The sequence below is a fragment of the Pristiophorus japonicus genome, chromosome 6 (genome assembly GCF_044704955.1).
Source record: "Pristiophorus japonicus isolate sPriJap1 chromosome 6, sPriJap1.hap1, whole genome shotgun sequence".
Classification (NCBI taxonomy): Eukaryota; Metazoa; Chordata; class Chondrichthyes; family Pristiophoridae; genus Pristiophorus; species Pristiophorus japonicus.
This window is the reverse complement of record NC_091982.1, coordinates 173,387,389-173,411,032: the sequence shown is the minus strand read 5'-3', so window position 1 is coordinate 173,411,032 and position 23,644 is coordinate 173,387,389. Positions and strand designations below refer to the sequence as shown.

General features: G+C 44.2%; 1 protein-coding gene across 1 annotated transcript; it reads left to right on the top strand.

Moving 5' to 3' along the window:
• Positions 1-7,056: 7,056 nt before the first annotated feature.
• Positions 7,057-23,350, top strand: LOC139266227 (E3 ubiquitin-protein ligase DDB_G0292642-like). The gene is made up of 5 exons (XM_070884056.1): positions 7,057-7,062; positions 12,611-12,667; positions 14,475-14,597; positions 17,938-18,126; positions 22,904-23,350. The coding sequence occupies exons 1-5, from the start codon at positions 7,057-7,059 to the stop codon at positions 23,348-23,350; spliced, it is 822 nt and encodes a 273-aa protein (XP_070740157.1).
• Positions 23,351-23,644: the final 294 nt, after the last annotated feature.

Below are 23,644 nucleotides of genomic sequence, written 5' to 3'. Positions count from 1 at the left end.
CAACTTCATCCCTGGGACGGAGTGCAAATTTTGACCATAATGGTGCCAAAAACACAGGAAAGAAAATTGCACGACAAGGTAGAAGAAGCTTTGGGGCAGGATGAGCAAGAATTAAACGCAGGGTGGGGGGCGATTAAACACTGGCTGCAAGCCTTCAGTCCAGCTAAGACAGACTGGGGAAACATTGCAGCCTGCCAACAGAAAAGAACAGAGGAGGTCCTGGAGTATGACAAGCGGTTTAGATGCACATAGCTAGAACATTCGGGTATGAATAATACGGATGAGGAAATGGATGAACAAGTGTTTGGACCCCTGAAAGCAGCTTTCGTGGCAGGTCTAAAGCCAGAACTGTCCAAAATGCTTAAGGTAGTGTTACCGGACTGGGAAGGTAGAGGCACTACCTTTGCTGCATTGGTGGATCGATGTAACCAATTAGATCGGGATATGGGAGCTAAAGTCCGAGCTGTACAGGCTATGGGATGGAAATCCCAGGATTCCGATATTATTAGAAAAATTACCCGGAAAATGTCATTATTGTGGGAAAGAAGGTCACTGGGCCAAGACGTGCAGGGCAAAACAGCAAGGTCATGGCCGGGGAAGAGGACGCAGCCAGGGATACAATTCAGCCAACAAGCCAGGCTTGTCACAAGATAATGACCTCATAGAAGCATTTAAGCGACTGACAATACAACAACAGTAGAAGTTACTTGGGATAGCAAAAAACGATTAGAGCCCACCCTGGCCCCCCTCCTCGCACTAATACAACAAAGGGAAGATGGGCTATATATAACTGTGAGTGTGGGCGATAAGGATGTGGACTGTCTTTTAGACACAGGGGCGGAATTAACATGCTTACCCCTACAATATGGAGACTTTTTGCCGTTGGATTGTAGGGCACGTACAGCCTATGGAGTTGCGGGCCATAAAATGGAAATTAAAAGACAACACCAGTACTTATAGGGCTGGGTCCACATGAACTAACCACGCCGGTCTGGATAGGCCCAGTAGATCAACTTCTTTTGGGAATTGTTCTAATCCAAGTAGATTCATCTTTGCATTTCGAGGATGGTCGGGTGACATGGTCAATTAGAACTTTGAAGAAAGAAGAATTGAAGGAACACCCGATATGGGCTAAAGATAAGAACAATTGTGGCCTACTTCAGATGGAGCCTGCGTCATTTACCGGGACAAAGTCTCCATGCACTAAACAGTATCCCATCAGTCCAACTGCCATCGCGGGAATCTTACCGGTTATTCAGCAATTGGAGAAACAAGGGGTGCTTATTAAAATGCATAGCTCCTCCAATAGCCCCGTGTGGCCGGTACAGAAATCTAATGAAACTTGGCGTTTGATTGTCGATTATAGGAAAACTAACCAGTGTATTGATCAAAAAGCTCCTTTGGTCGCAGATCCCTCCACCATTTTTAATGCCCTCAAACCAGAACATAAATATTTCTCGGTTATAGATATGGCCAACGGATTTTGGTCGGTGCCTCTGGCACCGGAGGTTCGACAGTGGTTTGCTTTCACAGTCCAAGGACAACAGTATACTTGGACCCGGTTACCGCAGGGTTTCCACAACAGCCCTACGGTATTCCACATGGCTTTACAAAGCCATTTGCGAGAATTACCTCCCCTGTCATCCACAGTCATCCAATATGTAGATGACATCCTGTTAGCTTCAAACACGGAAGAACAGCATGAACAAGATTTACGAGCTTTGCTGGACCACCTTTGGCTGAAAGGACAAAAAGCCAGCATCAACAAAGCACAAATATCCCAAGAAGAGGTTGTATACCTGGGACAAAAGCCAAGGAAAATACCATGGAAGCACAGGGAAATGCCCTAGACGACCAGGCAGCTAAAGATGCCGCCTCACATGGCGTTCCCCAGAAGAACCAACACAGATGTGCAGATTGAAAGCACTCAGGACTCTGACACGAGACCTTCAAACAATGCAAGGCGAGTGCTCCCGAGAGGAAAAATGGACATGGATTGAGGCAGGAATTAAGCTATGTGAAGATGGTGTCTGGAGACAAAGAGTTACCGACAAGCCAGTAGCGCCACAAGCGCTTATGCCTTTTTTAGCCCAACAGATCCACTCGTGGGGACACTTGGCCTCACAACAGATGACGGTACAATTCCAGAAAAGCTGGTGGGGTCGGGGATTTAAAAAACATGCCCAGCTGGTAGCAGACCGCTGTGTGGTTTGCCAAAAAAATAATTCTGGATCCATCACGGTAATGCCCCAACTGAGGCTCCCTGCCCCTGTCGGACCATTCCAGCATCTGCAGGTTGATTATATATCTCTTCCTTCATGCCAAGGATACACTAACATTCTTGTCCTGGTCGACAGATTCTCTAGATGGGTAGAAGCTGTCCCAACTAAAAGAGCCACAGCCAATCACACTGCAAAGGTCTTGTGTAAGGATTACACTCCCCAATGGGGAGTCCCGAGTAGCATTGACTCAGATCAGGGAACACACTTCACAGGTGCTGTCTGCCAAGAAGTCTGTAGGTTACTGAACATTACGTGGAATTTACACTGTCCTTATCATCCGCAATCATCAGGACAAGTAGAGCGAATGAATCGAACTCTGAAACAACAGCTTGCCAAATATCACCAAGAAGGAACACCATGGCCCCAGGCACTACCAATGTAGCATTAGGGCAACCCCGAACAGAACTACAGGTCTAAGCCCATGTGAAATTATAACAGGAAGACCCATTTCGCTGCCAGGAACTATTGATTTAAGAAAAACTGATGTTCACTTAATGAGTGACACTTTGTTATCATACTGTCAGAACCTAACCAATGCTGTTACTTCTGTTTCCCGACAGGTATCGGCAGCTTGGGGTAATCCACCCGAAGGAGGACACGACATCATCCCGGAAGTCTGGGTGTATGTGAAAAAGTTGCATAAAGAACCTTTGGGTGCCAAGTGCGAGGGACCTTATAAAGTGTTATTGACCACCCAGGCAGCTGTTAAAGTCCAAGGAAAGAAAGCTTGGATCCACGCTTCACACGTTAAACGAGCACCCGTAACTGAAGCTGAAATCTAATAAGGACAATTACTTTTTGCCAAAATGTATAAATTTACTGTATTACTGATTGTAGGTATTCTAGGCATTTGCCTACTTCTTACTAGCCGACACTCTGCACCAAAGGGAAATAGTAGGGTAGCCAGGGAATTACATGTAAATATCTTTTTATATATGTCATACATTTATGCCAAACAAGGTAACATTTCTAGTTGTTGGGTATGTGCGCAAATTCCTATTCACTCAAAGGGAGGGATCCCCTTGAAGCCAGTTCTCTTGAATATCTCGGAAATGGCTGAGTAGATAATTAATCAAAACAAAACAGGCAGGATATGGAAAACTGGGCACGTAAATGGAAGTCAGCAGGTTACAATCTGACTACCTTTGAAGGGGGATACCAACCGTGCTACAATAATTCCAAACGGCCCTAATTTTTTGTTATCACTAATACAACGGGAATGGGAAGACCGGGGGAATCGGTCTGTCTGATTAGAAACCTCAAAGGAGGCTAAAATATGGGGTATAGTAACTGCTCCCGGAATTATAATATAATCAAGCCACGGAACCGTCCAAACTGGGCCGATGTGGGAATTTTTAACATAACGGGGATTCTGAATAAAACAGATGGCAAAGTCTGGACAGGCCCCGGAGTGTTGCTGACAAAGAAACAGCTAACATTCATTGCCTATAATGGCACCTATTGAGTGTGTGGCCACAAGGCCTACCCTTGGCTGCCCCAGAATTGGATGGGATCCTGCTATTTAGCCTACATTGTGCCTTATATGTATCATATAAAGTCACTGTCGGAACATTTACACCGTCCTAAGAGAGCTATCACAGAAACAGAGAGGTTCTTTGCCATTCTGATCCCCAGGTATGGGACCGCCAGACTGGCAAGGGAATCCATTAACATGGCATCCTTTGTGGAACGGGTAGCCAATGATACCTCAGAGGCCCTAGTTAAAATCAATGCAGAAATGGTCGCAATCCGCACAGTAGCCCCACAGAATAGAATGGCCCTTGATTACATCCTGGCTGAAAAGGGAGGTACTTGCGCCTTACTCAGAACTGAGTGTTGCACATATATCCCAGATAGCTCCGAAGAAATTACCCACTTAGCGGAGCATATCCAAAAGGAGGTAGAAAAACTTAAGCAACCTCCATCATTCACTTTGTGGAGCGGAGCCACTGAATGGCTAGGTTCAATAGGAACTTCATTGGTGGAAGGTTTAATTCTATTTGTTGTAATTGTTTTATGTTTGTTTATGTTGATTAAATGTTATTGCAACCAGGGGCTGTAGCTGCTGTTCCGCATGTGAGACACCTTGCAGGTCCCAGTAGACTGTCTGTACGTGGCACAGGGGTATGTTATGCTTAAGGGAATGTTGTTTACTGGTTGAATTAAGATATTGATTTGGATTTATTTGGAATAAGGTTAATTAACCTACTAAAACCAGACTTCCATTGTGGCCACGATGGAATTCGGGTTGGTATAAATTTGTGTGGAAGCTACTAGTCCGGACATGTGGCGAAACACATCAACAAATTTTAGAAGGAAACTCTATTAACATGTATGAAATTATTTTGTAGAATGTTTAACCAGTGATACCTGAAGTTTTATGATTCAGTTTGTGAAAGAATCAAAGTGGGGTTGATAGAGAATTCAAACAGGCTGCATTCAGACAGGCTGTGAAAATTCACAGACCCCAAGTCAAAGCTGCTACGTGTAACTCAGCATGTTGCATTAAGTCATCAATCAACTTGACATTTTAGGACCTTTGGGTAGCGAGCCAATTAAAGGTTAACAGACTATCAATTGAGCCAATAAGGTCAAAGAAGGTGAGTTCATTTCTGTAAATTGAACCAGGTATAAGTGGAGCCATTTTGGCCATGTGGTCTCAGAAGGACAAAGGCCTGGCTTAAAGCCAAGAGCTTGTTGCTGCTGCCAGAATAAAATTACATTCAAACTACAACCGGAGTTCGTATTTCATTGGAAATTAAGAGATCTAACAACTAGGTTGACTCTGGATATGAGGGGATTGACATGAAGATAGGTTGAGTAGGTTGGGCCAATACACATTAGAGTTCAGAAGAATGAGAGATGTTCTTATCGAAACATATAAGATAATGAGGGGGCTTGACAACGTGGATGCAGAGAGGATATTTCCACTCATAGGGGAAACTACTAAAACTAGGGGACATAGTCTCAGATTAAGGGGCCGCCCATTTAAAACTGAGATGAGGAGAAATTTCTTCTCTCAGAGGTTTGTAAATCTGTGGAATTCTCTGCCCCAGAGAGTTGTGGAGGCTGGGTCATTAAATATATTTAAGGCGGAGATAGACAGATTTTGAGCAATAAGGGAGCAAAGGGTCTTGGGAAGCGGGCAGGGAAGTGGAGCTGAGTCCATGATCAGATCAGCCATGATCTTATTGAATGGTGGAGCAGGCTCAAGGGGCCAAATGGCCTACTCCTGCTCCTATTTCTTATGTTCTTATGTTCTCTTTCCCTCCACCCCCCCCACTCTCTCTCTCTCTCTTCCCTCACTCTCTCTCTTCCACCACCCTCTCTCTCTCTCTCTCTCTCTCTCTCTCTCTCTCTCTATCTCTCTCTCTCTCTCCCCTAGTCTCTCTGTCTCTCTTCCCCACTCTCTCTCTCCCTCCCCCAGTCTCTCTATCTTCCCCAACTCTCTCTCTCTTCCTCCACTCTCTCTTTCTCTTCCCCACTCTCTTTCTTTCCCGCACTCTTTCTCTCTTCCCCGCCATTCTTTCTCTCTTCTCCGCCACTATCTCTCTTCCCCCACTTTCTCTCTCTCACCCCCCACTCACTCTCTCTCTTCCCTCACTCTCTCTCTCCACCCACTTCCTCTCTCTCTTCCCCGCCACTCTCTCTCTCTTCCCCAAATTCTGTCTCTCTTCCCCCCCCCATTCTGTCTCTCTCTCTCTCTCTCTCACACTCTCTTTCTCTCCGTCCTGTTCCCCCCCCACTCTCGCTCTCTCTCACCCCCTCTCTCTCTCCCCCCACTCTACTCTCTTACCTCACTATCTCTCTGTTCCCCCACTCTCTCTCTCTTCCCCCACTCTCTCTCTCTCTTCCCCCACTCTCTCTCTCTTCCCCCACTCTCTCTCTCTTCCCCCACTCTCTCTATCTCTCTCTTTACCCACTCTCTTTCTCTCTTTCCCCCACTCTCTCTCTCTTTCCTCCCACTTTCTCTCTCTCTTTCCCCCCACTCTCTCTCTCTTTCCCCCACTCTCTCTCTTTTCCCCCACTCTCTCTCTCTCTCTTCCCCCACTCTCTCTCTCATTCTCTCTCTCTCTCTCTCTTCCCCCACTCTCTCTCACTCTCTCCCTTTCTCTTCCTCCACTCTCTCTCTCTCTCTTCCTCCACTCTCTCTCTCTCTCTTCCCCCACTCTCTCTTTCACTCTCTCTCTCTTTCTTCCCCCATTCTGTCTCTCCCTCTCTCTTTCTCTTCCCCCACTCTCTCTCTCTTCCCCCATTCTCTCTCTCTCTCTGACTCTCTCTCTCCCGCTTCTCTCTGACACACTCTCTCCCTCTCTCACATCCATCCGATTTCCTCTCTCAGATCGCTGCGAAAATGTCCGTATAGATAACCACAGCGATATTCTAGGCAAAAGTCCTGGAGACTACTTTAGTATAGTCATTGATTTTCAAAAGATAACCCAAAAGCCCCAGTAGCTGGCTCAGGCTAGAATAGCAGCTCCAGGCTCAGCAATGTGTTCGGCCCCACTTTCGGCTTTCTCATATATCATACCGCGCATGCGCAGAAGGACACAAAAATTAGAATGAAGGTGTTCTCCACTTACAACAACACTCCCAGTTACCTTGAGCCTTGAAAGAAGTTAATAAAGCTGCTGGAATTGCAGAAAGTTGCACAGAGCCAGTCAAACTGCAGAAACATGTCAGGTGCAAGTAATTGTTGATGATCCCTTTAAATACCGCTGCTGGAGCCTCCTTCCTGATTGTCAATGCTGGCTCAGCTCTTCGCAGTTAAAGCATGCCAGTAAGTAGAGCGGCAAAGTCAAAACTAGCAGATTGGGTGCCAAGTGAGCGTTGCACAATCACTGACGTCACGATCTGCATAATCTGCATATCCCTACGAATCGTGGACATCGGCAGTGCTGCCAGCCATCTGAAAATGGTGGTTGCTGTGGGACCCACCAGATTGGGCAGAAGAGCTGCAGCTGCCAGTTTTTCACCCTAATCTGGCAGTAATGGGTGGCACTAAATCCTTGACTTTCTAAGCCTATGCCTCTATTTATAAAGCCCATATGCTTTGGTAACTGCTTTTTTAAGCTTGCACAAGCACCTCCAGATCTTTTTCTTCTTGCACCCCCTTTAAAATTGAAAAAGAAAGAAAGAAAACAAACAAATTTATATAGCACCTTCCACATCCCAAAGCATTTTACAGCCAATGAAGTACTTTTGGAGTGTAGTCACTGTTATAATGTGGGAAATGCAGCAGCCAATTTGCGCACAAGCAAGCTCTCACAAACAGCAATGTAATAATGATCAGATAATCTGTTTTTTTTTTTGTTATGTTGATTTAGCATGTATTGTCTCTCCTCATCCTTCTTACAAAAATGTATCACCTGACACTTTTCTGTGTTGAATTGTGTCTGCCTTTTGGCCACCCATTCCACCAGCCAGTCTATTACTATCTTCCTCACAGTTTACTACACTTGTAAATTTTGTGTCATCTGCAAATTTCGAAATTAAGCCCAGCCCTAAATCTGTGTCATTAATATATATCAAAAACAGCAGTGGTCTTCATACTGAACCATTGGATACTCCACCATTTGCCTCCCTCCAGTCTGAGAAACAGCCTTTCAACACAACTTCCAGCTAATTTTGTATTCGTGCTTCTACTGCCCCATGGGCTTCAATTTTGCTAACAAGCCAAATAAGTGGCACTTTATCAAATGCCTATTGAAAGTTATACATGTGGGCCATTTTCCTAAAAAAAAATTGCCTTGCTACACTGCACAACCTACATTTTCTGTCCTTGCTACTTTGCCGTGCTCCCACACTGTGTGAACTCGGATTCGGTTTAGAAAATATAGTCACCCTAAGCTAATGTAGGTTAGAGAGCATACGGATGATGAGTGAGCGGGACTTAGTGTGAGTTGCAATACGGGTAGCAGAGTTTTGGGTGATCTCAAGTTTATGGAGGCCATCCAGCACAACATTCATCATCATCAGAGGCTTGCTTCCACTCCAAAAGTGAATTCTCAGGTGGCTTTATAGTCCAATATGGGAATTACAGTCTCTGTCCCAGATGGGACAGACAGTGGTTGAAGGAAAGGATGGGTGGGGAGCCTGGTTTGCCGCACGCTCCTTCCACTGTCTGTGCTTGGTTTCTGCATGCTCTCGGCGACGAGACTCGAGGTGCTCAGCGCCCTCCCGGATGCTCTTCCTCCACTTAGGGTGGTCTTTGGCCAGGGACTCCCAGGTGTCGGTGGAGATGTTGCACTTTATCAAGGAAGCTTTGAGGGTGTCCTTGAAACCTTTCCTCTGCCCACCTGGGGCTCGCTTGCCGTATAGGAGATCCGAGTAGAGCGCTTGCTTTGGGAGTCTTGTGTCGGGCATGCGAACAATGTGGCCCGCCCAATGGAGCTGGTCGAATGTGGTCAGTGCTTTGATGCTGGAGATGTTGGCCTGATCGAGGACACTGACGTCGGTGCATCCGGACCGGGGTCAAGCAGGACTGCGTCATCGCGCCAACCCTCTTCTCGATCTTCCTCGCTGCAATGTTCCACCTCACACTCAACAAGCTCCCCGCTGGAGTGGAACTAAACTATAGAACCAGCACAACATTAGAGTAGTCCAATCTGTAGGTATCAAAAGCATGGATGTGGCTTACAGGCAGATGAGCTGAGGCAGGGTCTCCGTGCAGGGTGATAGACGAGCTGCGGGGTAGAGGGCTGGATTATCTCGGACCAAAGTTGCTCTCTGTGGGGATGGATTGGAAGTAAAGGCATTTCAGCAGCAGTGCGGTTTGTAAGGCTGACAAGTCCCTCAATGCGGCGGGGGTTAGGGGTGATAAGTGCTCAAAAGAGTGACTGGCGCAGAAGTGCTGCAAGAGGGTGAGGAATTTACGGCATCTTACCAGGAATGTAAGAACATAAGAACATAAGAATTAGGAACAGGAGTAGGCCATCTAGCCCCTCGAGCCTGCTCCGCCATTCAACAAGATCATGGCTGATCTGGTCGTGGACTCAGCTCCACTTACCCGCCCTCTCCCCGTAACCCTTAATTCCCTTATTGGTTAAAAATCTATCTATCTTTGATTTGAAAACATTCAATGAGCTAGCCTCAACTGCTTCCTTGGGCAGAGAATTCCACAGATTCACAACCCTCTGGGAGAAGAAATTCTTTCTCAACTCGGTTTTAAATTGGCTCCTCCGTATTTTGAGGCTGTGCCCCCTAGTTCTAGTCTCCCCTACCAATGGAAACAACCTCTCTGCCTCTATCTTGTCTATCCCTTTCATGATTTTAAATGTTTCTATAAGATCACCCCTCATCCTTCTGAACTCCAAGGAGTAAAGACCCAGTCTACTCAATCTATCATCATAAGGTAACCCCCTCATCTCCGGAATCAGCCTAGTGAATCGTCTCTGTACCCCTTCCAAAGCTAGTATATCCTTCCTTAAGTAAGGTGACCAAAACTGCATGCAGTACTCCAGGTGCGGCCTTACCAATACCCTGTACAGTTGCAGCAACACCTCCCTGCTTTTGTACTCCATCCCTTTCGCAATGAAGGCCAACATTCCATTTGCCTTCCTGATTACCTGCTGCACCTGCATACTAACCTTTTGGGATTCATGCACAAGGACCCCCAGGTCCCTCTGCACCACAGCATGTTGTAATTTCTCCCCATTCAAATAATATTCCCTTTTGCTGTTTTTTTTCCTAAGGTGGATGAACTCACACTTTCTGACATTGTATTCCATCTGCCAAACCTTAGCCCATTTGCTTAACCTATCCAAATCTCCTTGCAGCCTCTCTGAGTCCTCTACACAACCCGCTTTCCCACTAATCTTAGTGTCATCTGCAAATTTTGTTGCACTACACTCTGTCCCCTCTTCTAGGTCATCTATGTATATTGTAAACAGTTGTGGTCCCAGTACTGATCCCTGTGGCACACCACTAACCACTGATTTCCAACCGGAAAAGGACCCATTTATCCCGACTCTCTGCTTTCTGTTCGTCAGCCAATTCTCTATCCATGCTAATACATTTCCTCTGACTCCGCGTACCTTTATCTTCTGCAGTAACCTTTTGTGTGGCACCTTATCGAATGCCTTTTGGAAATCTAAATACACCACATCCATCGGTACACCTCTATCCACCATGCTCGTTATATCCTCAAAGAATTCTAGTAAGTTAGTTAAACATGATTTCCCTTTCATGAATCCATGCTGCGTCTGCTTGATTGCACTATTCCTATCCAGATGTCCTGCTATTTCTTCCTTAATGATAGTTTCAAGCATTTTCCCCACTACAGATGTTAAACTAACCGGCCTATAGTTACCTGCCTTTTGCCTGCCCTCTTTTTTAAACAGAGGCGTTACATTAGCTGCTCTCCAATCCACCGGTACCTCCCCAGAATCCAGAGAATTTTGGTAGATTATAACAAATGCATCTGCTATAACTTCCACCATCTCTTTTAATACCCTGGGATGCATTTCATCAGGACCAGGGGACTTGTCTACCTTCAGTCCCATTAGTCTGTCCAGCACTACCTCCCTAGTGATAGTGATCATCTCAAGGTCCTCCCTTCCCACATTCCTATGACCAGCAATTTTTGGCATGGTTTTTGTGTCTTCCACTGTGAAGACGGAAGCAAAATAATTGTTTAAGGTCTCAGCCATTTCCACATTTCCCATTATTAAATCTCCCTTTTCATCTTCTAAGGGACCAACATTTACTTTAGTCACTCTTTTCCGTTTTATATATCTGTAAAAGCTTTTATTATCTATTTTTATGTTTTGCGCAAGTTTACCTTCGTAATCTATCTTCCCTTTCTTTATTGCTTTTTTAGTCATTCTTTGCTGTTGCTTAAAATTTTCCCAATCCTCTAGTTTCCCACTAACCTTGGCCACCTTATACGCATTGGTCTTTGATTTGATACTTTCCTTTATTTCCTTGGTTATCCACAGCTGGTTATCTCTTCTCTTGCCGCCCTTCTTTTTCACTGGAATATATTTTTGTTGCGCATTATGAAAGAGCTCCTTAAAAGTCCTCCACTGTTCCTCAATTGTGCCACCGTTTAGTCCTTGTTTCCAGTCTACTTTAGCCAACTCTGCCCTCATCGCACTGTAGTCCCCTTTGTTTAAGCATAGTACGCTCGTTTCTGACACAACTTCCTCATCCTCAATCTGTATTACAAATTCAACCATATTGTGATCACTCATTCCGAGAGGATCTTTTATGAGGCGATCGTTTATTTTTCCTGTCTCGTTAAACAGGACCAGATCCAAAATGGCTTGCTCCCTTGTAGGCTCTGTTACATACTGTTCTAAGAAACAATCCCGAATGCATTCTATGAATTCCTCCTCCAGGCTACCCCTGCGATTTGATTTGACCAATCGATATGTAGGTTAAAATCCCCCATCACTACTGCCGTTCCTTTTTCACATGCCTCCATTATTCCCTTGATTATTGCCCGCCCCACCATGAAGTTATTATTTGGGGACCTATAAACTACGCCGACCAGTGACTTTTTCCCCTTACTATCTCTAATCTCCACCCACAATGATTCAACATTTTGTTCATTGGAGCCAATATCATCCCTCACAACTGCCCTGATATCATCCTTTATTAACAGAGCTACCCCACCTCCTTTCCCTTCTTGCCTATCTTTCTGAATCGTCAGATACCCCTGTATGTTTAATTCCCAGTCTTGGCCACCTTGCAACCATGTTTCTGTAATGGCCACCAAATCATACCCATTTGTAATGATTTGTGCCGTCAACTCATTCACTTTATTTCTAATGCTGCGTGCATTTAGGTAGAGTGTTTTCATCCTAGTTTTTAAACCATGATTTTTAGTTTTTACCTCTCCTGCAGCCCTTTTATATTCAGTGGCCCTGTGGTTTGAACAGCTGATAAATGCCTTAACGGGGGCGGGTGTGGGGCGGTTAAAGGAAGCCACAAAGTGGGGCAACATTTGGGGGACAAGGAAGTGGTTAATAAACGATGGGGAGACAAGGAAGTGGTTAATAAACGATAGAGTAAGAAAAATGCCAACTGTATCAACAGTGACAACAAGTAACAGAAATAAAGAACTGTTCAGTGCCCAGAATGTGTTTTTTCTCAGTGGGCTTGTGGTGTGGTGAGGGTTGGGGAGGGAATCAGGTTCTTTACTGCATGGCATGTTTTTAGGGTTGCCATTTCTAGTTAGACGTATTCCTGGAGGTTTCATCGCATGACTTCCTGCCTCCAAACGCCTCACCCACTCAAATATGCTTTTTCGTATTTCCAATATTTTTATAACTAAGAAGACACTCAATTTTCATAATGCCCCACCCCCATGATTTTTCTCATAGGTTGCCAGTGTTCAGGAGACATTTTCATTCCTGGAGACTCCGGGCCAATCCTGGACGGTTGGCTACCCTACATGGTTACATTTTGAGTCGTTATGAGTTCAACAGCCACACCCTCCCATAACCAGCTCTGTGAAGAATACAATGTATTTGTGTTTCTAGTGTGAGGATAAATATTTGAATAATATTAAAACATGTCAACACACTATGAGAATGACTGCTTTCCAGTAATTATTTTCAACAAGATTTGTACGTCAATGATTTAAATTTAGGGCTAGAGGGAGGGAGCGGTGTCCAAATTTACAGACAATACTAAAATAGGTGGCATGGTAACTAATTCTGAGGACCAAAGGGAGCTGCAAGGGATATTGTGGAATAGACAAATGGACGATGGAATTCAATGTCAGTAAGTGTGAGGTGGTGCATGAGGTACAAAAAGTAAAAGTAATAATTATACTTTGAAAGAGGAAATGGGTGATGTGGTAGAGCAGTGCAATTTTGGGGTTCACAAGATGTTAATAGAGTATCTCATGTAGATAAGGCATAAACAAATCTAATGGAATGTGGGGTTTTATGGCATGATGTATCGAATATAACAGCTGAAATGTAATGGTGAATTTATATCATACCTTAGTAAGACCACAGTTGGAGTTCACTAGGATGCTGCCTGAACGATAAAATACAAATACAAAGAAAGACTTTTAAAATTGTGGCTGTTTTCATTAAGAGGTGATTAAGGAGGAAATTAAGAGGTGATTTGATAGAGTTGTTCAAAATTTTGAATGAACAGGGCAGAGTAGATATAAACAGACTGTTTTCAATGATTGCGGAGTTTAAGAACAAGAGAGCATAATGATTACCTGTAAGAGATTTTGGACAGAATGCAGAAGAAAATTATTTTTTAAACAGAGACTGTGGAATGATGTAATACCAGATTTAGGGATTAAGCAGAGACCATGTCAACATTTAAGAATAGGTTAGATTGGTGATTGAAGGTAAAGAGAATAAAAGGATATAGGAACTGAGTGGGCACATGAGATTAGGACTCCTGCTCATGTGGAGGAAAAACACCAACACGGACTGGCTTGGCCAAATGGCCTGTATTCATGTTGTAATTCATTGGAATTCTGTGTAAGCTACTGCATAAAGGAAAGGGGGAGGAACACACAATGATAGCTAAGAAAGTACTTGCCTTTATATAGCACCTTTCATGACCTCAGAACATTCCAAAGCATTCACAGCCAATTATATACTTTGGGAAATATAGTGGTGCAGTGACATTGGACAGTATGTCATGTCACTATTCAGTGAGAAAGAAGGTAAAAGAGCTGGCCCCTGCTGCCCTACGCATCAGTCGCTTGTCTGATGCATATTTGGGCAGCACATTGGCCAATACTACTGATGCAACAGAAGGAGGCGGAAGCAAAAAAGTTGATAGAAGAGGTGGCCTTGACTCCCACCAGCAATGCTCTCCCTATGGCTGCAGTTGGCTGCAGTCATATGGCCATTTGCACCATCCTGTGTGGCAGTATGTGACTATGTATTAAGTGAATAAGTTGTATTATAATGATTTTCTATGCAAAGATGCAAGTGCCCCAAGGGTGGCAATTGTCAGTTGCAGCTTTAATGTGTGTCATTGTGTGCAGATTTGCAACGAGTTAGTAGTAAATATAGAATGCTTTACCAGGTGCCAGGCAACCTTTTGTGTCAAACAGTCACAAATCTTTTCAAATGCTGGATTTAGATTTGAGTACCATAGAACGAAAACATTTATATCGCCATATAAATTTTTGCTGTAAAAATACGGTTGTGTGTGTTTTTGTTCATTTGGAGAGTAATCTTGTGAAAAGTCACTTGTAAATGAAAGGTGTCCATTACAAGAGATGACGATCCAACTGTTCTGAGAGTGGAAATGTCCTGTCAACATGCAGTCGACCCTAAATCACTCACTGCCTGGTGTCGGAGCCTGATGGACCAGATCAGTATGACAGTCATATTTTCCTCATTTTTAATATTTGCTTGTTCTATTGTTACACATGATGTTTTATGGTATAGTTTCATTGTATTCCAGTGTAGAAACCCATCATCATGTTTAAAAGTCCCCAAACCAAGCTACTGAGAAGTAAGCAAAATTTCTGCTTATTCAATATGGAGTGTACACACATCCCATAGGAACACACACAACCTATATAAAACCATTGAATTTAGGCAATGGTTGGCAAGACATAGACTTAGAAACCCCACAGTGTGCCCTGGGATACTGCTAGAGTTTAACAAGCTAAAATCACTCAGCTTACTAGTACAGAGCTTCCCATCACTTGTCGAGCTCAGACCACCTTTCCCACCCAAGTGACAAATTCCTGCCCACACTGCTAGGTCCCATCAATGAACCAGTTCAATTGGTCAGTCATAAATAGTATTCCTGGACCTCCTTAGCTCAAGTACCTGGTTACCAATTCTGACAACAGTCAACTTGTTCCAATATTCCATCACAACATGCATCATCTTCCCCCAAGGAAGAGGATCAAATTTTCACAGGCCACGATTCTAGTAGTTAAGCAGGGATTGTGCCTTCCAGCACTGACCCATCAGAATATGCGGGATCTGTGAGAAGGCATCTAGTTAGCATGAGGCCAGCAAGTAGCTGTGCTACTAGGGATGCATCTTGGGCATCTGCAGAGGATGGAAATTCCGACACTCTGCTGCTCTCCGTGGAGTAGGTGCACGGTTTTCCCAACCGCAAAAAATATTTTTCTGTCACTTCAGCATCCGCCAATAATAATTTTGAAAAAAAATGAATTTCTCTTCAGCAAACAGGCCACTTCCCAGCCCTGAATTCTCAAAGGGGTTCATCTGTACACTTCTCCAGGGTCTGATGGTCTGCATCCCAGAGTACTTAAGGAGGTGGCCTTGGAAATAGCGGATGCATTGACAGTCATTTTCCAACATTCCATAGACTCTGGATCAGTTCCTATGGAGTGGAGGGTAGCCAATGTAACCCCACTTTTTAAAAAAGGAGGGAGAGAGAAAACCGGGAATTATAGACCGGTCAGCCTGACATCGGTAGTGGGTAAAATGATGGAATCAATTATTAAGGATGTCATAGCAGAGCATTTGGAAAGAGGTGATATGATAGGTCCAAGTCAGCATGAATTTGTGAAAGGGAAATCATGCTTGACAAATCTTCTGGAATTTTGTGAGGATGTTTCCAGTAGAGTGGACAAGGGAGAACCAGTTGATATGGTGTATTTGGACTTTCAGAAGGCTTTCGACAAGGTCCCACACAAGAGATTAATGTGCAAAGTTAAAGCACATGGGATTGGGGGTAGTGTGCTGACGTGGATTGAGAACTGGTTGGCAGACAGGAAGCAAAGAGTAGGAGTAAATGGGTACTTTTCAGAATGGCAGGCAGTGACTAGTGGGGTACCGCAAGGTTCTGTGCTGGGGCCCCAGCTGTTTACACTGTACATTAATGATTTAGACGAGGGGATTAAATGTAGTATCTCCAAATTTGCGGATGACACTAAGTTGGGTGGCAGTGTGAGCTGTGAGGAGGATGCTATGAGGCTGCAGAGTGACTTGGATAGGTTAGGTGAGTGGGCAAATGCATGGCAGATGAAGTATAATGTGGATAAATGTGAGGTTATCCACTTTGGTTGTAAAAACAGAGAGACAGACTATTATCTGAATGGTGACAGATTAGGAAAAGGGTAGGTGCAACGAGACCTGGGTGTCATGGTACATCAGTCATTGAAGGTTGGCATGCAGGTGCAGCAGGCGGTTAAGAAGGCAAATGGCATGTTGGCCTTCATAGCGAGGGGATTTGAGTACAGGGGCAGGGACATGTTACTACAGTTTTGTACAGGGCCTTGGTGAGGCCACACCTGGAGTATTGTGTACAGTTTTGGTCTCCTAACTTGAGGAAGGACATTCTTGCTATTGAGGGAGTGCAGCGAAGGTTCACCAGACTGATTCCCGGGATGGCAGGACTGAGCTATCAAGAAAGACTGGATCAACTGGGCTTGTATTCACTGGAATTCAGAAGAATGAGAGGGGACCTCATAGAAACGTTTAAAATTCTGATGGGTTCAGACAGGTTAGATGCAGGAAGAATGTTCCCAATGTTGGGGAAGTCCAGAACCAGGGGTCACAGTCTAAGGATAAGGGGTAAGCCATTTAGGACTGAGATGAGGAGAAACTTCTTCACCCAGAGAGTGGTGAACCTGTGGAATTCTCTACCACAGAAAGTTGTTGAGGCCAATTCACTAAATATATTCAAAAAGGAGTTAGATGTAGTCCTTACTACTAGGGGGATCAAGGGGTATGGCGAGAAAGCAGGAAGGGGGTACTAAAGTTGCATGTTCAGCCATGAACTCATTGAATGGTGGTGCAGGCTAGAAGGGCCGAATGGCCTGCTCCTGCACCTATTTTCTATGTTTCTATGTTTCTATGTTTCAGGAGGCCTGACACACCTCATCTCAATGGATATATCTGGCTCTAAATGCCGTTCCCACTGAGGCCAGAGAAGCAAGATCTCCCAGTGTAATGAGGCTCGGTGCTCAGCCTCACCTCCTCTCATGTTGGGATGGATGACCCCACAAAAACTCCTAATGAAATCTGGGACCCAGCATATCTGGGTCTCAAACCTATTTCTTGGGCCTTTCATTGAACTCCAGCCAGTTACAGCAGGAGTTTTCCCCAGAAGGGCCACAGATTATTGGGGCCTTGCTGTTTATTAGACAAGCATAGGGTTGAGTGATCGCTAGGTGGACCATAGTGTTAGGAATTCCTCTCAAGTAGCTGGTGAGCAGCACAATTGACCATAGCATGTGTGAGTGGATTACTATCATCATCCTGACCACAATATGGACATACACTATATTGCATTGAATGGTGGAGGTGTGAAGCAGCTGCCTGCCTCTCTGTAAACATTCAAGGTGGGTACCAGCCATAAATATATGAACTCATGTTCACATACTCATCCTTCAGATAATGTCTTCCAGTAGCTCTTGTCCTAAGTCTCAAAGTTTCCCCAACAACTTCATGATGGACATCTTACTTCAGTGTGACTTTCAGTGTCAGTAAAATCCTGATTCTTGTGGATAGCAATCCCAGTTGCACTCCGGAACACTGAGGGTATGTGTATTTCAAATAAAATCCTATTCCCCAGTCATATACAAATAGTTCCAAGGTGAGTGGTTCTTTGTATTGATCTCCAATACTATTACCATTCACCCCATCCCCTCCCCACCATTCCAATTCCCCTTCCAATTTAGAGTAAGTTTTGTTTTAAATAATACTTTGAGGCACAATTTCAATTCCTATTCTAGGGTAATTTCACATTCCACCGCCCTGCTGTAAAGGAAGGCACTGAGGAGAAGTGTAACAAGCAATGGTCCTATGTGGAGGTTCGCAGACATGCGCTGCTGACTGATGAGGAGCAGCAGTATTTTGAAGAGAAGTTTGCCACACTCGCTGCTGCAAAGTATTGTGAATACAAATGGCTAAACAAATCCCTTGTATTTTGTATTTAAGGCTAGGAATAAATGTCAGATTTGTTTTACAGGCCATCCATTACTTCCACTCAAATACTAAGAATGGGTTTATCCATTGATGTCAAGAAATATCTTGACAGTTAAAGTGAGCTACGGAATGGATCAGATCTAATGCAAAGCCTCTCTTGCAGCTTAATAATAAAGATGAGTGCCAAAGAAGTGTCAGTAATAAAATTTTGGGGTAGAAATAGAGAGGCTACCTTCGTTTCTGGTGCTGGTCATTGGCAGCTCACCTAATAAGGACGTCAATATTGTGTTGCTGGTGCGATTTAAAGGCTGCCTGCACCTCTTAAAGAGGAGTTGCATTTTGTCTGCAGGCAATGATAAATGAATATTGTGGACAATGACAGCGACAGGAGAAGCTGCAAGAGTTTTGAATGTATTGGTGGAGGAGATTGGCATGAGGAGGGATATCTTCTATCCACCAGGTGGCAGGTAGATATATAGGCAAGCTGCTCAGCATGAATGGGCAGAGGTGCTAGAGCATGTAAGTGCCAAAAGTATCGACCCTATGATGTGGTTGCAATGGAGGAAGAAGTTCAATGACCTCACAAGGATAGGTTAAGTAAGCCTCCTAACTCATGTCTCATTACCCTCTGCTAGGGTTACACTACCTGTTGCCCCAGCTCTCGCAACTTTCCCCTCCCTGATTAGCAGCACTCTTCTCCAATCATTGAGTGAACATTTCACTATACCTCCTTCTACACCTCCTTTCTCCTCTGTTTCACAACAACACATTTCGAATAAGCACGAGACTTTGTAGTGGATTATACGGAACAGACTCTATTGGTGCACACTAAAGGTGATCAGTCTTTAACTGCATACAGTGAGTGGATAATTGGTTTCTGTATCTTTCAAGCACACTCTGACAAACTATTGAAAACCATAGAAACATAGAAACATAGAAAATAGGGGCAGGAGTAGGCCATTCGTCCTTTCGAGCCTGCACCACCATTCAATATGATCATGGCTGATCATTCCCTCAGTACCCCTTTCCCGCTTTCTCTCCATACCCCTTGATCCCTTTAGCCGTAAGGGCGATATCTAACTCCCTCTTGAATATATCCAATGAACTGGCATCAACGACTCTCTGCCGTAGGGAATTCCACAGATTAACAACTCTCTGAGTGAAGAAGTTCCTCCTCATCTCAGTCCTAAATGGCCTACCCCTTATTCTAAGACTATGTCCCCTGGTTCTGGACTTCCCCAACATCGGGAACATTCTTCCCGCATCTAACCTGTCCCATCCCTTCAGATTCTTATATGTTTCTATGAGATCCCCTCTCATCCTTCTAAACTCCAGTGTATAAAGGCCCAGTTGATCCAGTCTCTCCTCATATGTCAGTCCAGCCAGCCCTGGAATCAGTCTGGTGAACCTTCGCTGCACTCGCTCAATAACAAGAACATCCTTCCTCAGATTAGGAGACCAAAACTGAACACAATATTCCAGGTGAGGCCTCACCAAGGCCCTGTTCAATTGCAGTAAGACCTCCCTGCTCCTATACTCAAAACCCCTAGCTATGAAGGCCAACATGCCATTTGCCTTCTTCACCGCCTGCTGCACCTGCATGCCAACTTTCAATGACTGATGAACCATGACACCCAGGTCTCGTTGCACCTCCCCTTTTCCTAATCTGCCACCATTCAGATAATACTCTGCCCTCGTGTTTCTGCCACCAAAGTGGATAACTTCACATTTATCCACATTATAGTGCATCTGCCCACTCACCCAACCTGTCCAAATCACCCTGTAGCCTCTTAGCATCCTCCTCACAGCTCACACCACCACCCAGTTTCGTGTCATCTGCAAACTTGGAGATATTACACTCAATTCCTTCATCCAAATCATTAATGTATAATGTAAAGAGCTGGGGTCCCAGCACTGAGCCCTGTGGCACCCCACTAGTCACTGCCTCCCATTCCGAAAAGAACCCGTTTATCCCAACTCTCTGCTTCCTGTCTGCCAACCAGTTCTCTATCCACGCCAGTACATTACCCCAATACCATGTGCTTTGATTTTGCACACCAATCTCTTATGTCGGACCTTGTCAAATGCCTTTTGAAAGTCCAAATACATCACATCCACTCGTTCTCCCTTGTCCACTCTACTAGTTACATCCTCAAAAAATTCCAGAAGATTTGTCAAGCATAATTTCCCTTTCACAAATCCATGCTGACTTGGACCGATTCTGTCACTGCTCTCCAAATGCGCTGCTATTTCATCCTTAATAATTGACTCCAACATTTTCCCCACTACTGATGTCAGACTAACCGGTCTATAATTACCTGTTTTCTCTCTCCCTCCTTTTTAAAAAATTGGTGTTACCTTTGCTACCCTCCAGTCCATAGGAACTGATCCAGAGTTGATAGACTGTTGGAAAATGATCACCAATGCATCCACTATTTCTAGGGCCACCTCCTTAAGTACTCTGGGATGCAGACAATCAGGCCCCGGGGATTTATCGGCCTTCAATCCCATCAATTTCCCTAACACAATTTCCATTCTAATAAGGATATCCTGCAGTTCCTCCTTCTCACTAGACCCTTGGTCCCCTAGTACATCCGGAAGGTCATTTGTGTCTTCCTTCGTGAAGACAGAACCAAAGTATTTGTTCAATTGGTCTGCCATTTCTTTGTTTCCCATTATTAATTCACCTGAGTCCGACTGCAAGGGACCTACGCTTGTCTTCACTAATCTTTTTCTCTTCACATATCTATAGAAGCTTTTGCAGTCAGTTTTTATGTTCCCGGCAAGCTTCCTCTCATACTCTATTTTCCCCCTCCTGATTAAACCCTTAGTCCTCCTCTGCTGAATTCTAAATTTCTCCCAGTCCTCAGGTTTGCTGCATTTTCTGGCCAATTTATATGCCTCTTCCTTGGATCTAACACTATCCTTAATTTCCCTTGCTAGCCACGGTTGAGCCATCTTCCCTGTTTTATTTTTACTCCAGACAGGGATGTACAACTGTTGAAGTTCATCCATGTGATCCATAAATGTTTGCCATTGCTTGTCCACCATCAACCCTTTAAGTAACATTTGCCAGTCTATTCTAGCCAATTCACGCCTCATGCCCCATGATCCTTTATACACCATATTTTGACTGCATCAAAGGAAAATATCATATTGACATATCTATTTCCGAAATCCTCTGAAAACAGACTATGAAAACAGTTTGCAATTGTTTGCCTAAGAACCATCTCCCCTACACGAGACTTCCTTTACCTAATGTTATCTTTAGTAAAAGGACTCGCTACCCCTGTTTTATTATTACTGCTTAGAAACCGGGCATAGACCTGTATGAGTTGCTGGTCACAAACAGCTGAACTTTGAGCGAATGGAAGCCCTTCCTCTTGAGAAACAGTGCTGGTTGGTGATGGTTGATCATGCAGGGCTATGTGTGTGAAGTCTATGATGGCCTACACCTGCAGGATCCAGCAATACGGGCAAATCCCAGCTAATGAACTGTTGTCACCTCACAAACACAGTTCAATGACCTGCTCGATCGCCATGTGCTCAGCAAACTGACTGATGTTGCTGATGTCACCATAAGCAGTTTGGAAGTAGTCAGAGGCATAAAGGTTTAGAATCTCAGTGACTTTCACTGCCACAGGCAGTGCAGTGCGTTCCCTGGTGTTGGGTGCCAATTCTTGCTCCACCAGGTAAGCACGTAAGTTACTGTCTCCCTCATCCCCTTTTTCATCTACCTTACACTCTGTTCCTCTGTGAGGTCCAGGTATGATGTTCTATTCCTGAATACCCACATGCCGTAATGCCTTCTTCATCCTCTTCTTGCAGCCTGCAGGTCTTTGCTGCCTCGCTTGCTACTGCTCCTGCTACTGTCTTGGAGACCTCCATGGTAAGCCCAGCAACAAGCCCATTTTCAGCAATTAAGAACAAGCAAATCCTGTGAAACAGTTCTTGCCCTCCACAAACTAACTTTGCAAAATTATTTAACAAACCCTTGTCAAAACAGCCAAAACACCTGGTCCAAAAGCACCCTAGAGGCCTAAAACAACTAACTAGAGACTGAACATAACTAGAGGCAAGGATCCCTTTACTTCCCATTTTGAAAGTTGCTTGCTGATTGTTCCGACCGTGATTTTCTGAGCGGGTAAAGGAAGTGACTTTTCAACCATGCATCGGATATCAGTTTCACAAAAGGGCCCTGATTCAGGTGTAATACTCTTATTAGCATATTTTAATGATGTTTGCGTTTGTTGCTGGGGACGCCCAATGTGCGCTGGAACCAATATGGCATCACGTGCACTTCCGGCACAGAACATTCTGTTTCAGAATGTGACTTTATGCTTTGAACTCTAACATCATAACATATTAGATTTTAACCAGATGTATTACCCATTATTTTAATGTATCCCCACCATAGCATATACCCAGCTTTTTTTTTAAACAAAATACTTTTTTTTTCAGCAGTATAGAGCCAATTCCCTTCTACAGCTGGTTCTACATCCCTTCATATTGTCTCTGGTTAAGGTAGTGTGTGATAGATATAATAGTAAGTCAGTTGTATCAGTAGTTTAGCATATACTGTCCAGGAAGCTCGGCCGAGCTGCATATGAGCTGCAGCTGGAAGGCAATGCATAGCCAGAGTTTTATTAATACATTTCTGGAAATATATTTAACGTACACTCTGTGCAAGATAAAGAGTATGAACTGCAAATGTTGAAATGGTTTCCATTCTCTTTTTGTCTCAATGCTTATTTAAGAATTTTTATTTTTAAGTGCCCTGGATGTAAAAGTTGTGTAGAGCGAAAAGACCTGACAAACCTGTCGGTGAAATGTTCAATCTGCACGGTCGAGAAAGGGAAGTGTTATGAATTCTGCTGGCAATGTATGAAGGAGTGGAAGGGCCAATTACCACGCTCTGATCGATGTGACAATGAAGGATGCATCAACCTCCAGCTGGACACCCTGAAAAACTGTGGCACAAAAGTCATATCCGACAGCAACATTCAGAACTGTCCTAAAATCCGTGCGTGTCCTACATGTGGGGTGCTCACAGAGCATAAAGATATGTGCAAATATGTCATGTGCACCAGATGTCACGTGGAATTTTGCTTTGCTTGCCTTCAGCCTAAAGCAATTTGCAGCAAATCATTTGCATCTTGTGCTAAGCCTGTGGCCCCAAGGCAAACAAGTATTCCTATGTGGAATCGCAAAACTTTATAAGATAGTTTATCTCACTTTAGCAAAACAGCAAACAGTGACCATAACAAATTAGGCCTACCAGTTCTGTGAAAAGTGTTTTATTTCTTAAAAGCATCCACAGCATTAACTCTTCTGTTTTCCAGAGTTCAGCCAGTACAAGTTGAGGTTACAAAGGCAGTTCGAACATGTCACAATAAGTCAGCCTCAGCTGAATTGATTTAGAAGAAGTCGTTAAGACAGTCTGTCGGGCATTTTCACTGCAACAGCTACAAAACTTCGCCCAAACTGTTAAATTGAGCAAAAGTTTGAATTTCA

What these genes read in the sequence shown, in the direction of transcription:
- LOC139266227 (XM_070884056.1), top strand. An exon ending in TGGACCAGATCAGTATGACA is followed by an intron (nt 14,598 to 17,937) that starts GTCATATTTTCC and finishes TTCCTATTCTAG; the next exon opens with GGTAATTTCACATTCCACCG. An exon ending in AATGGCTAAACAAATCCCTT is followed by an intron (nt 18,127 to 22,903) that starts GTATTTTGTATT and finishes TTTATTTTTAAG; the next exon opens with TGCCCTGGATGTAAAAGTTG.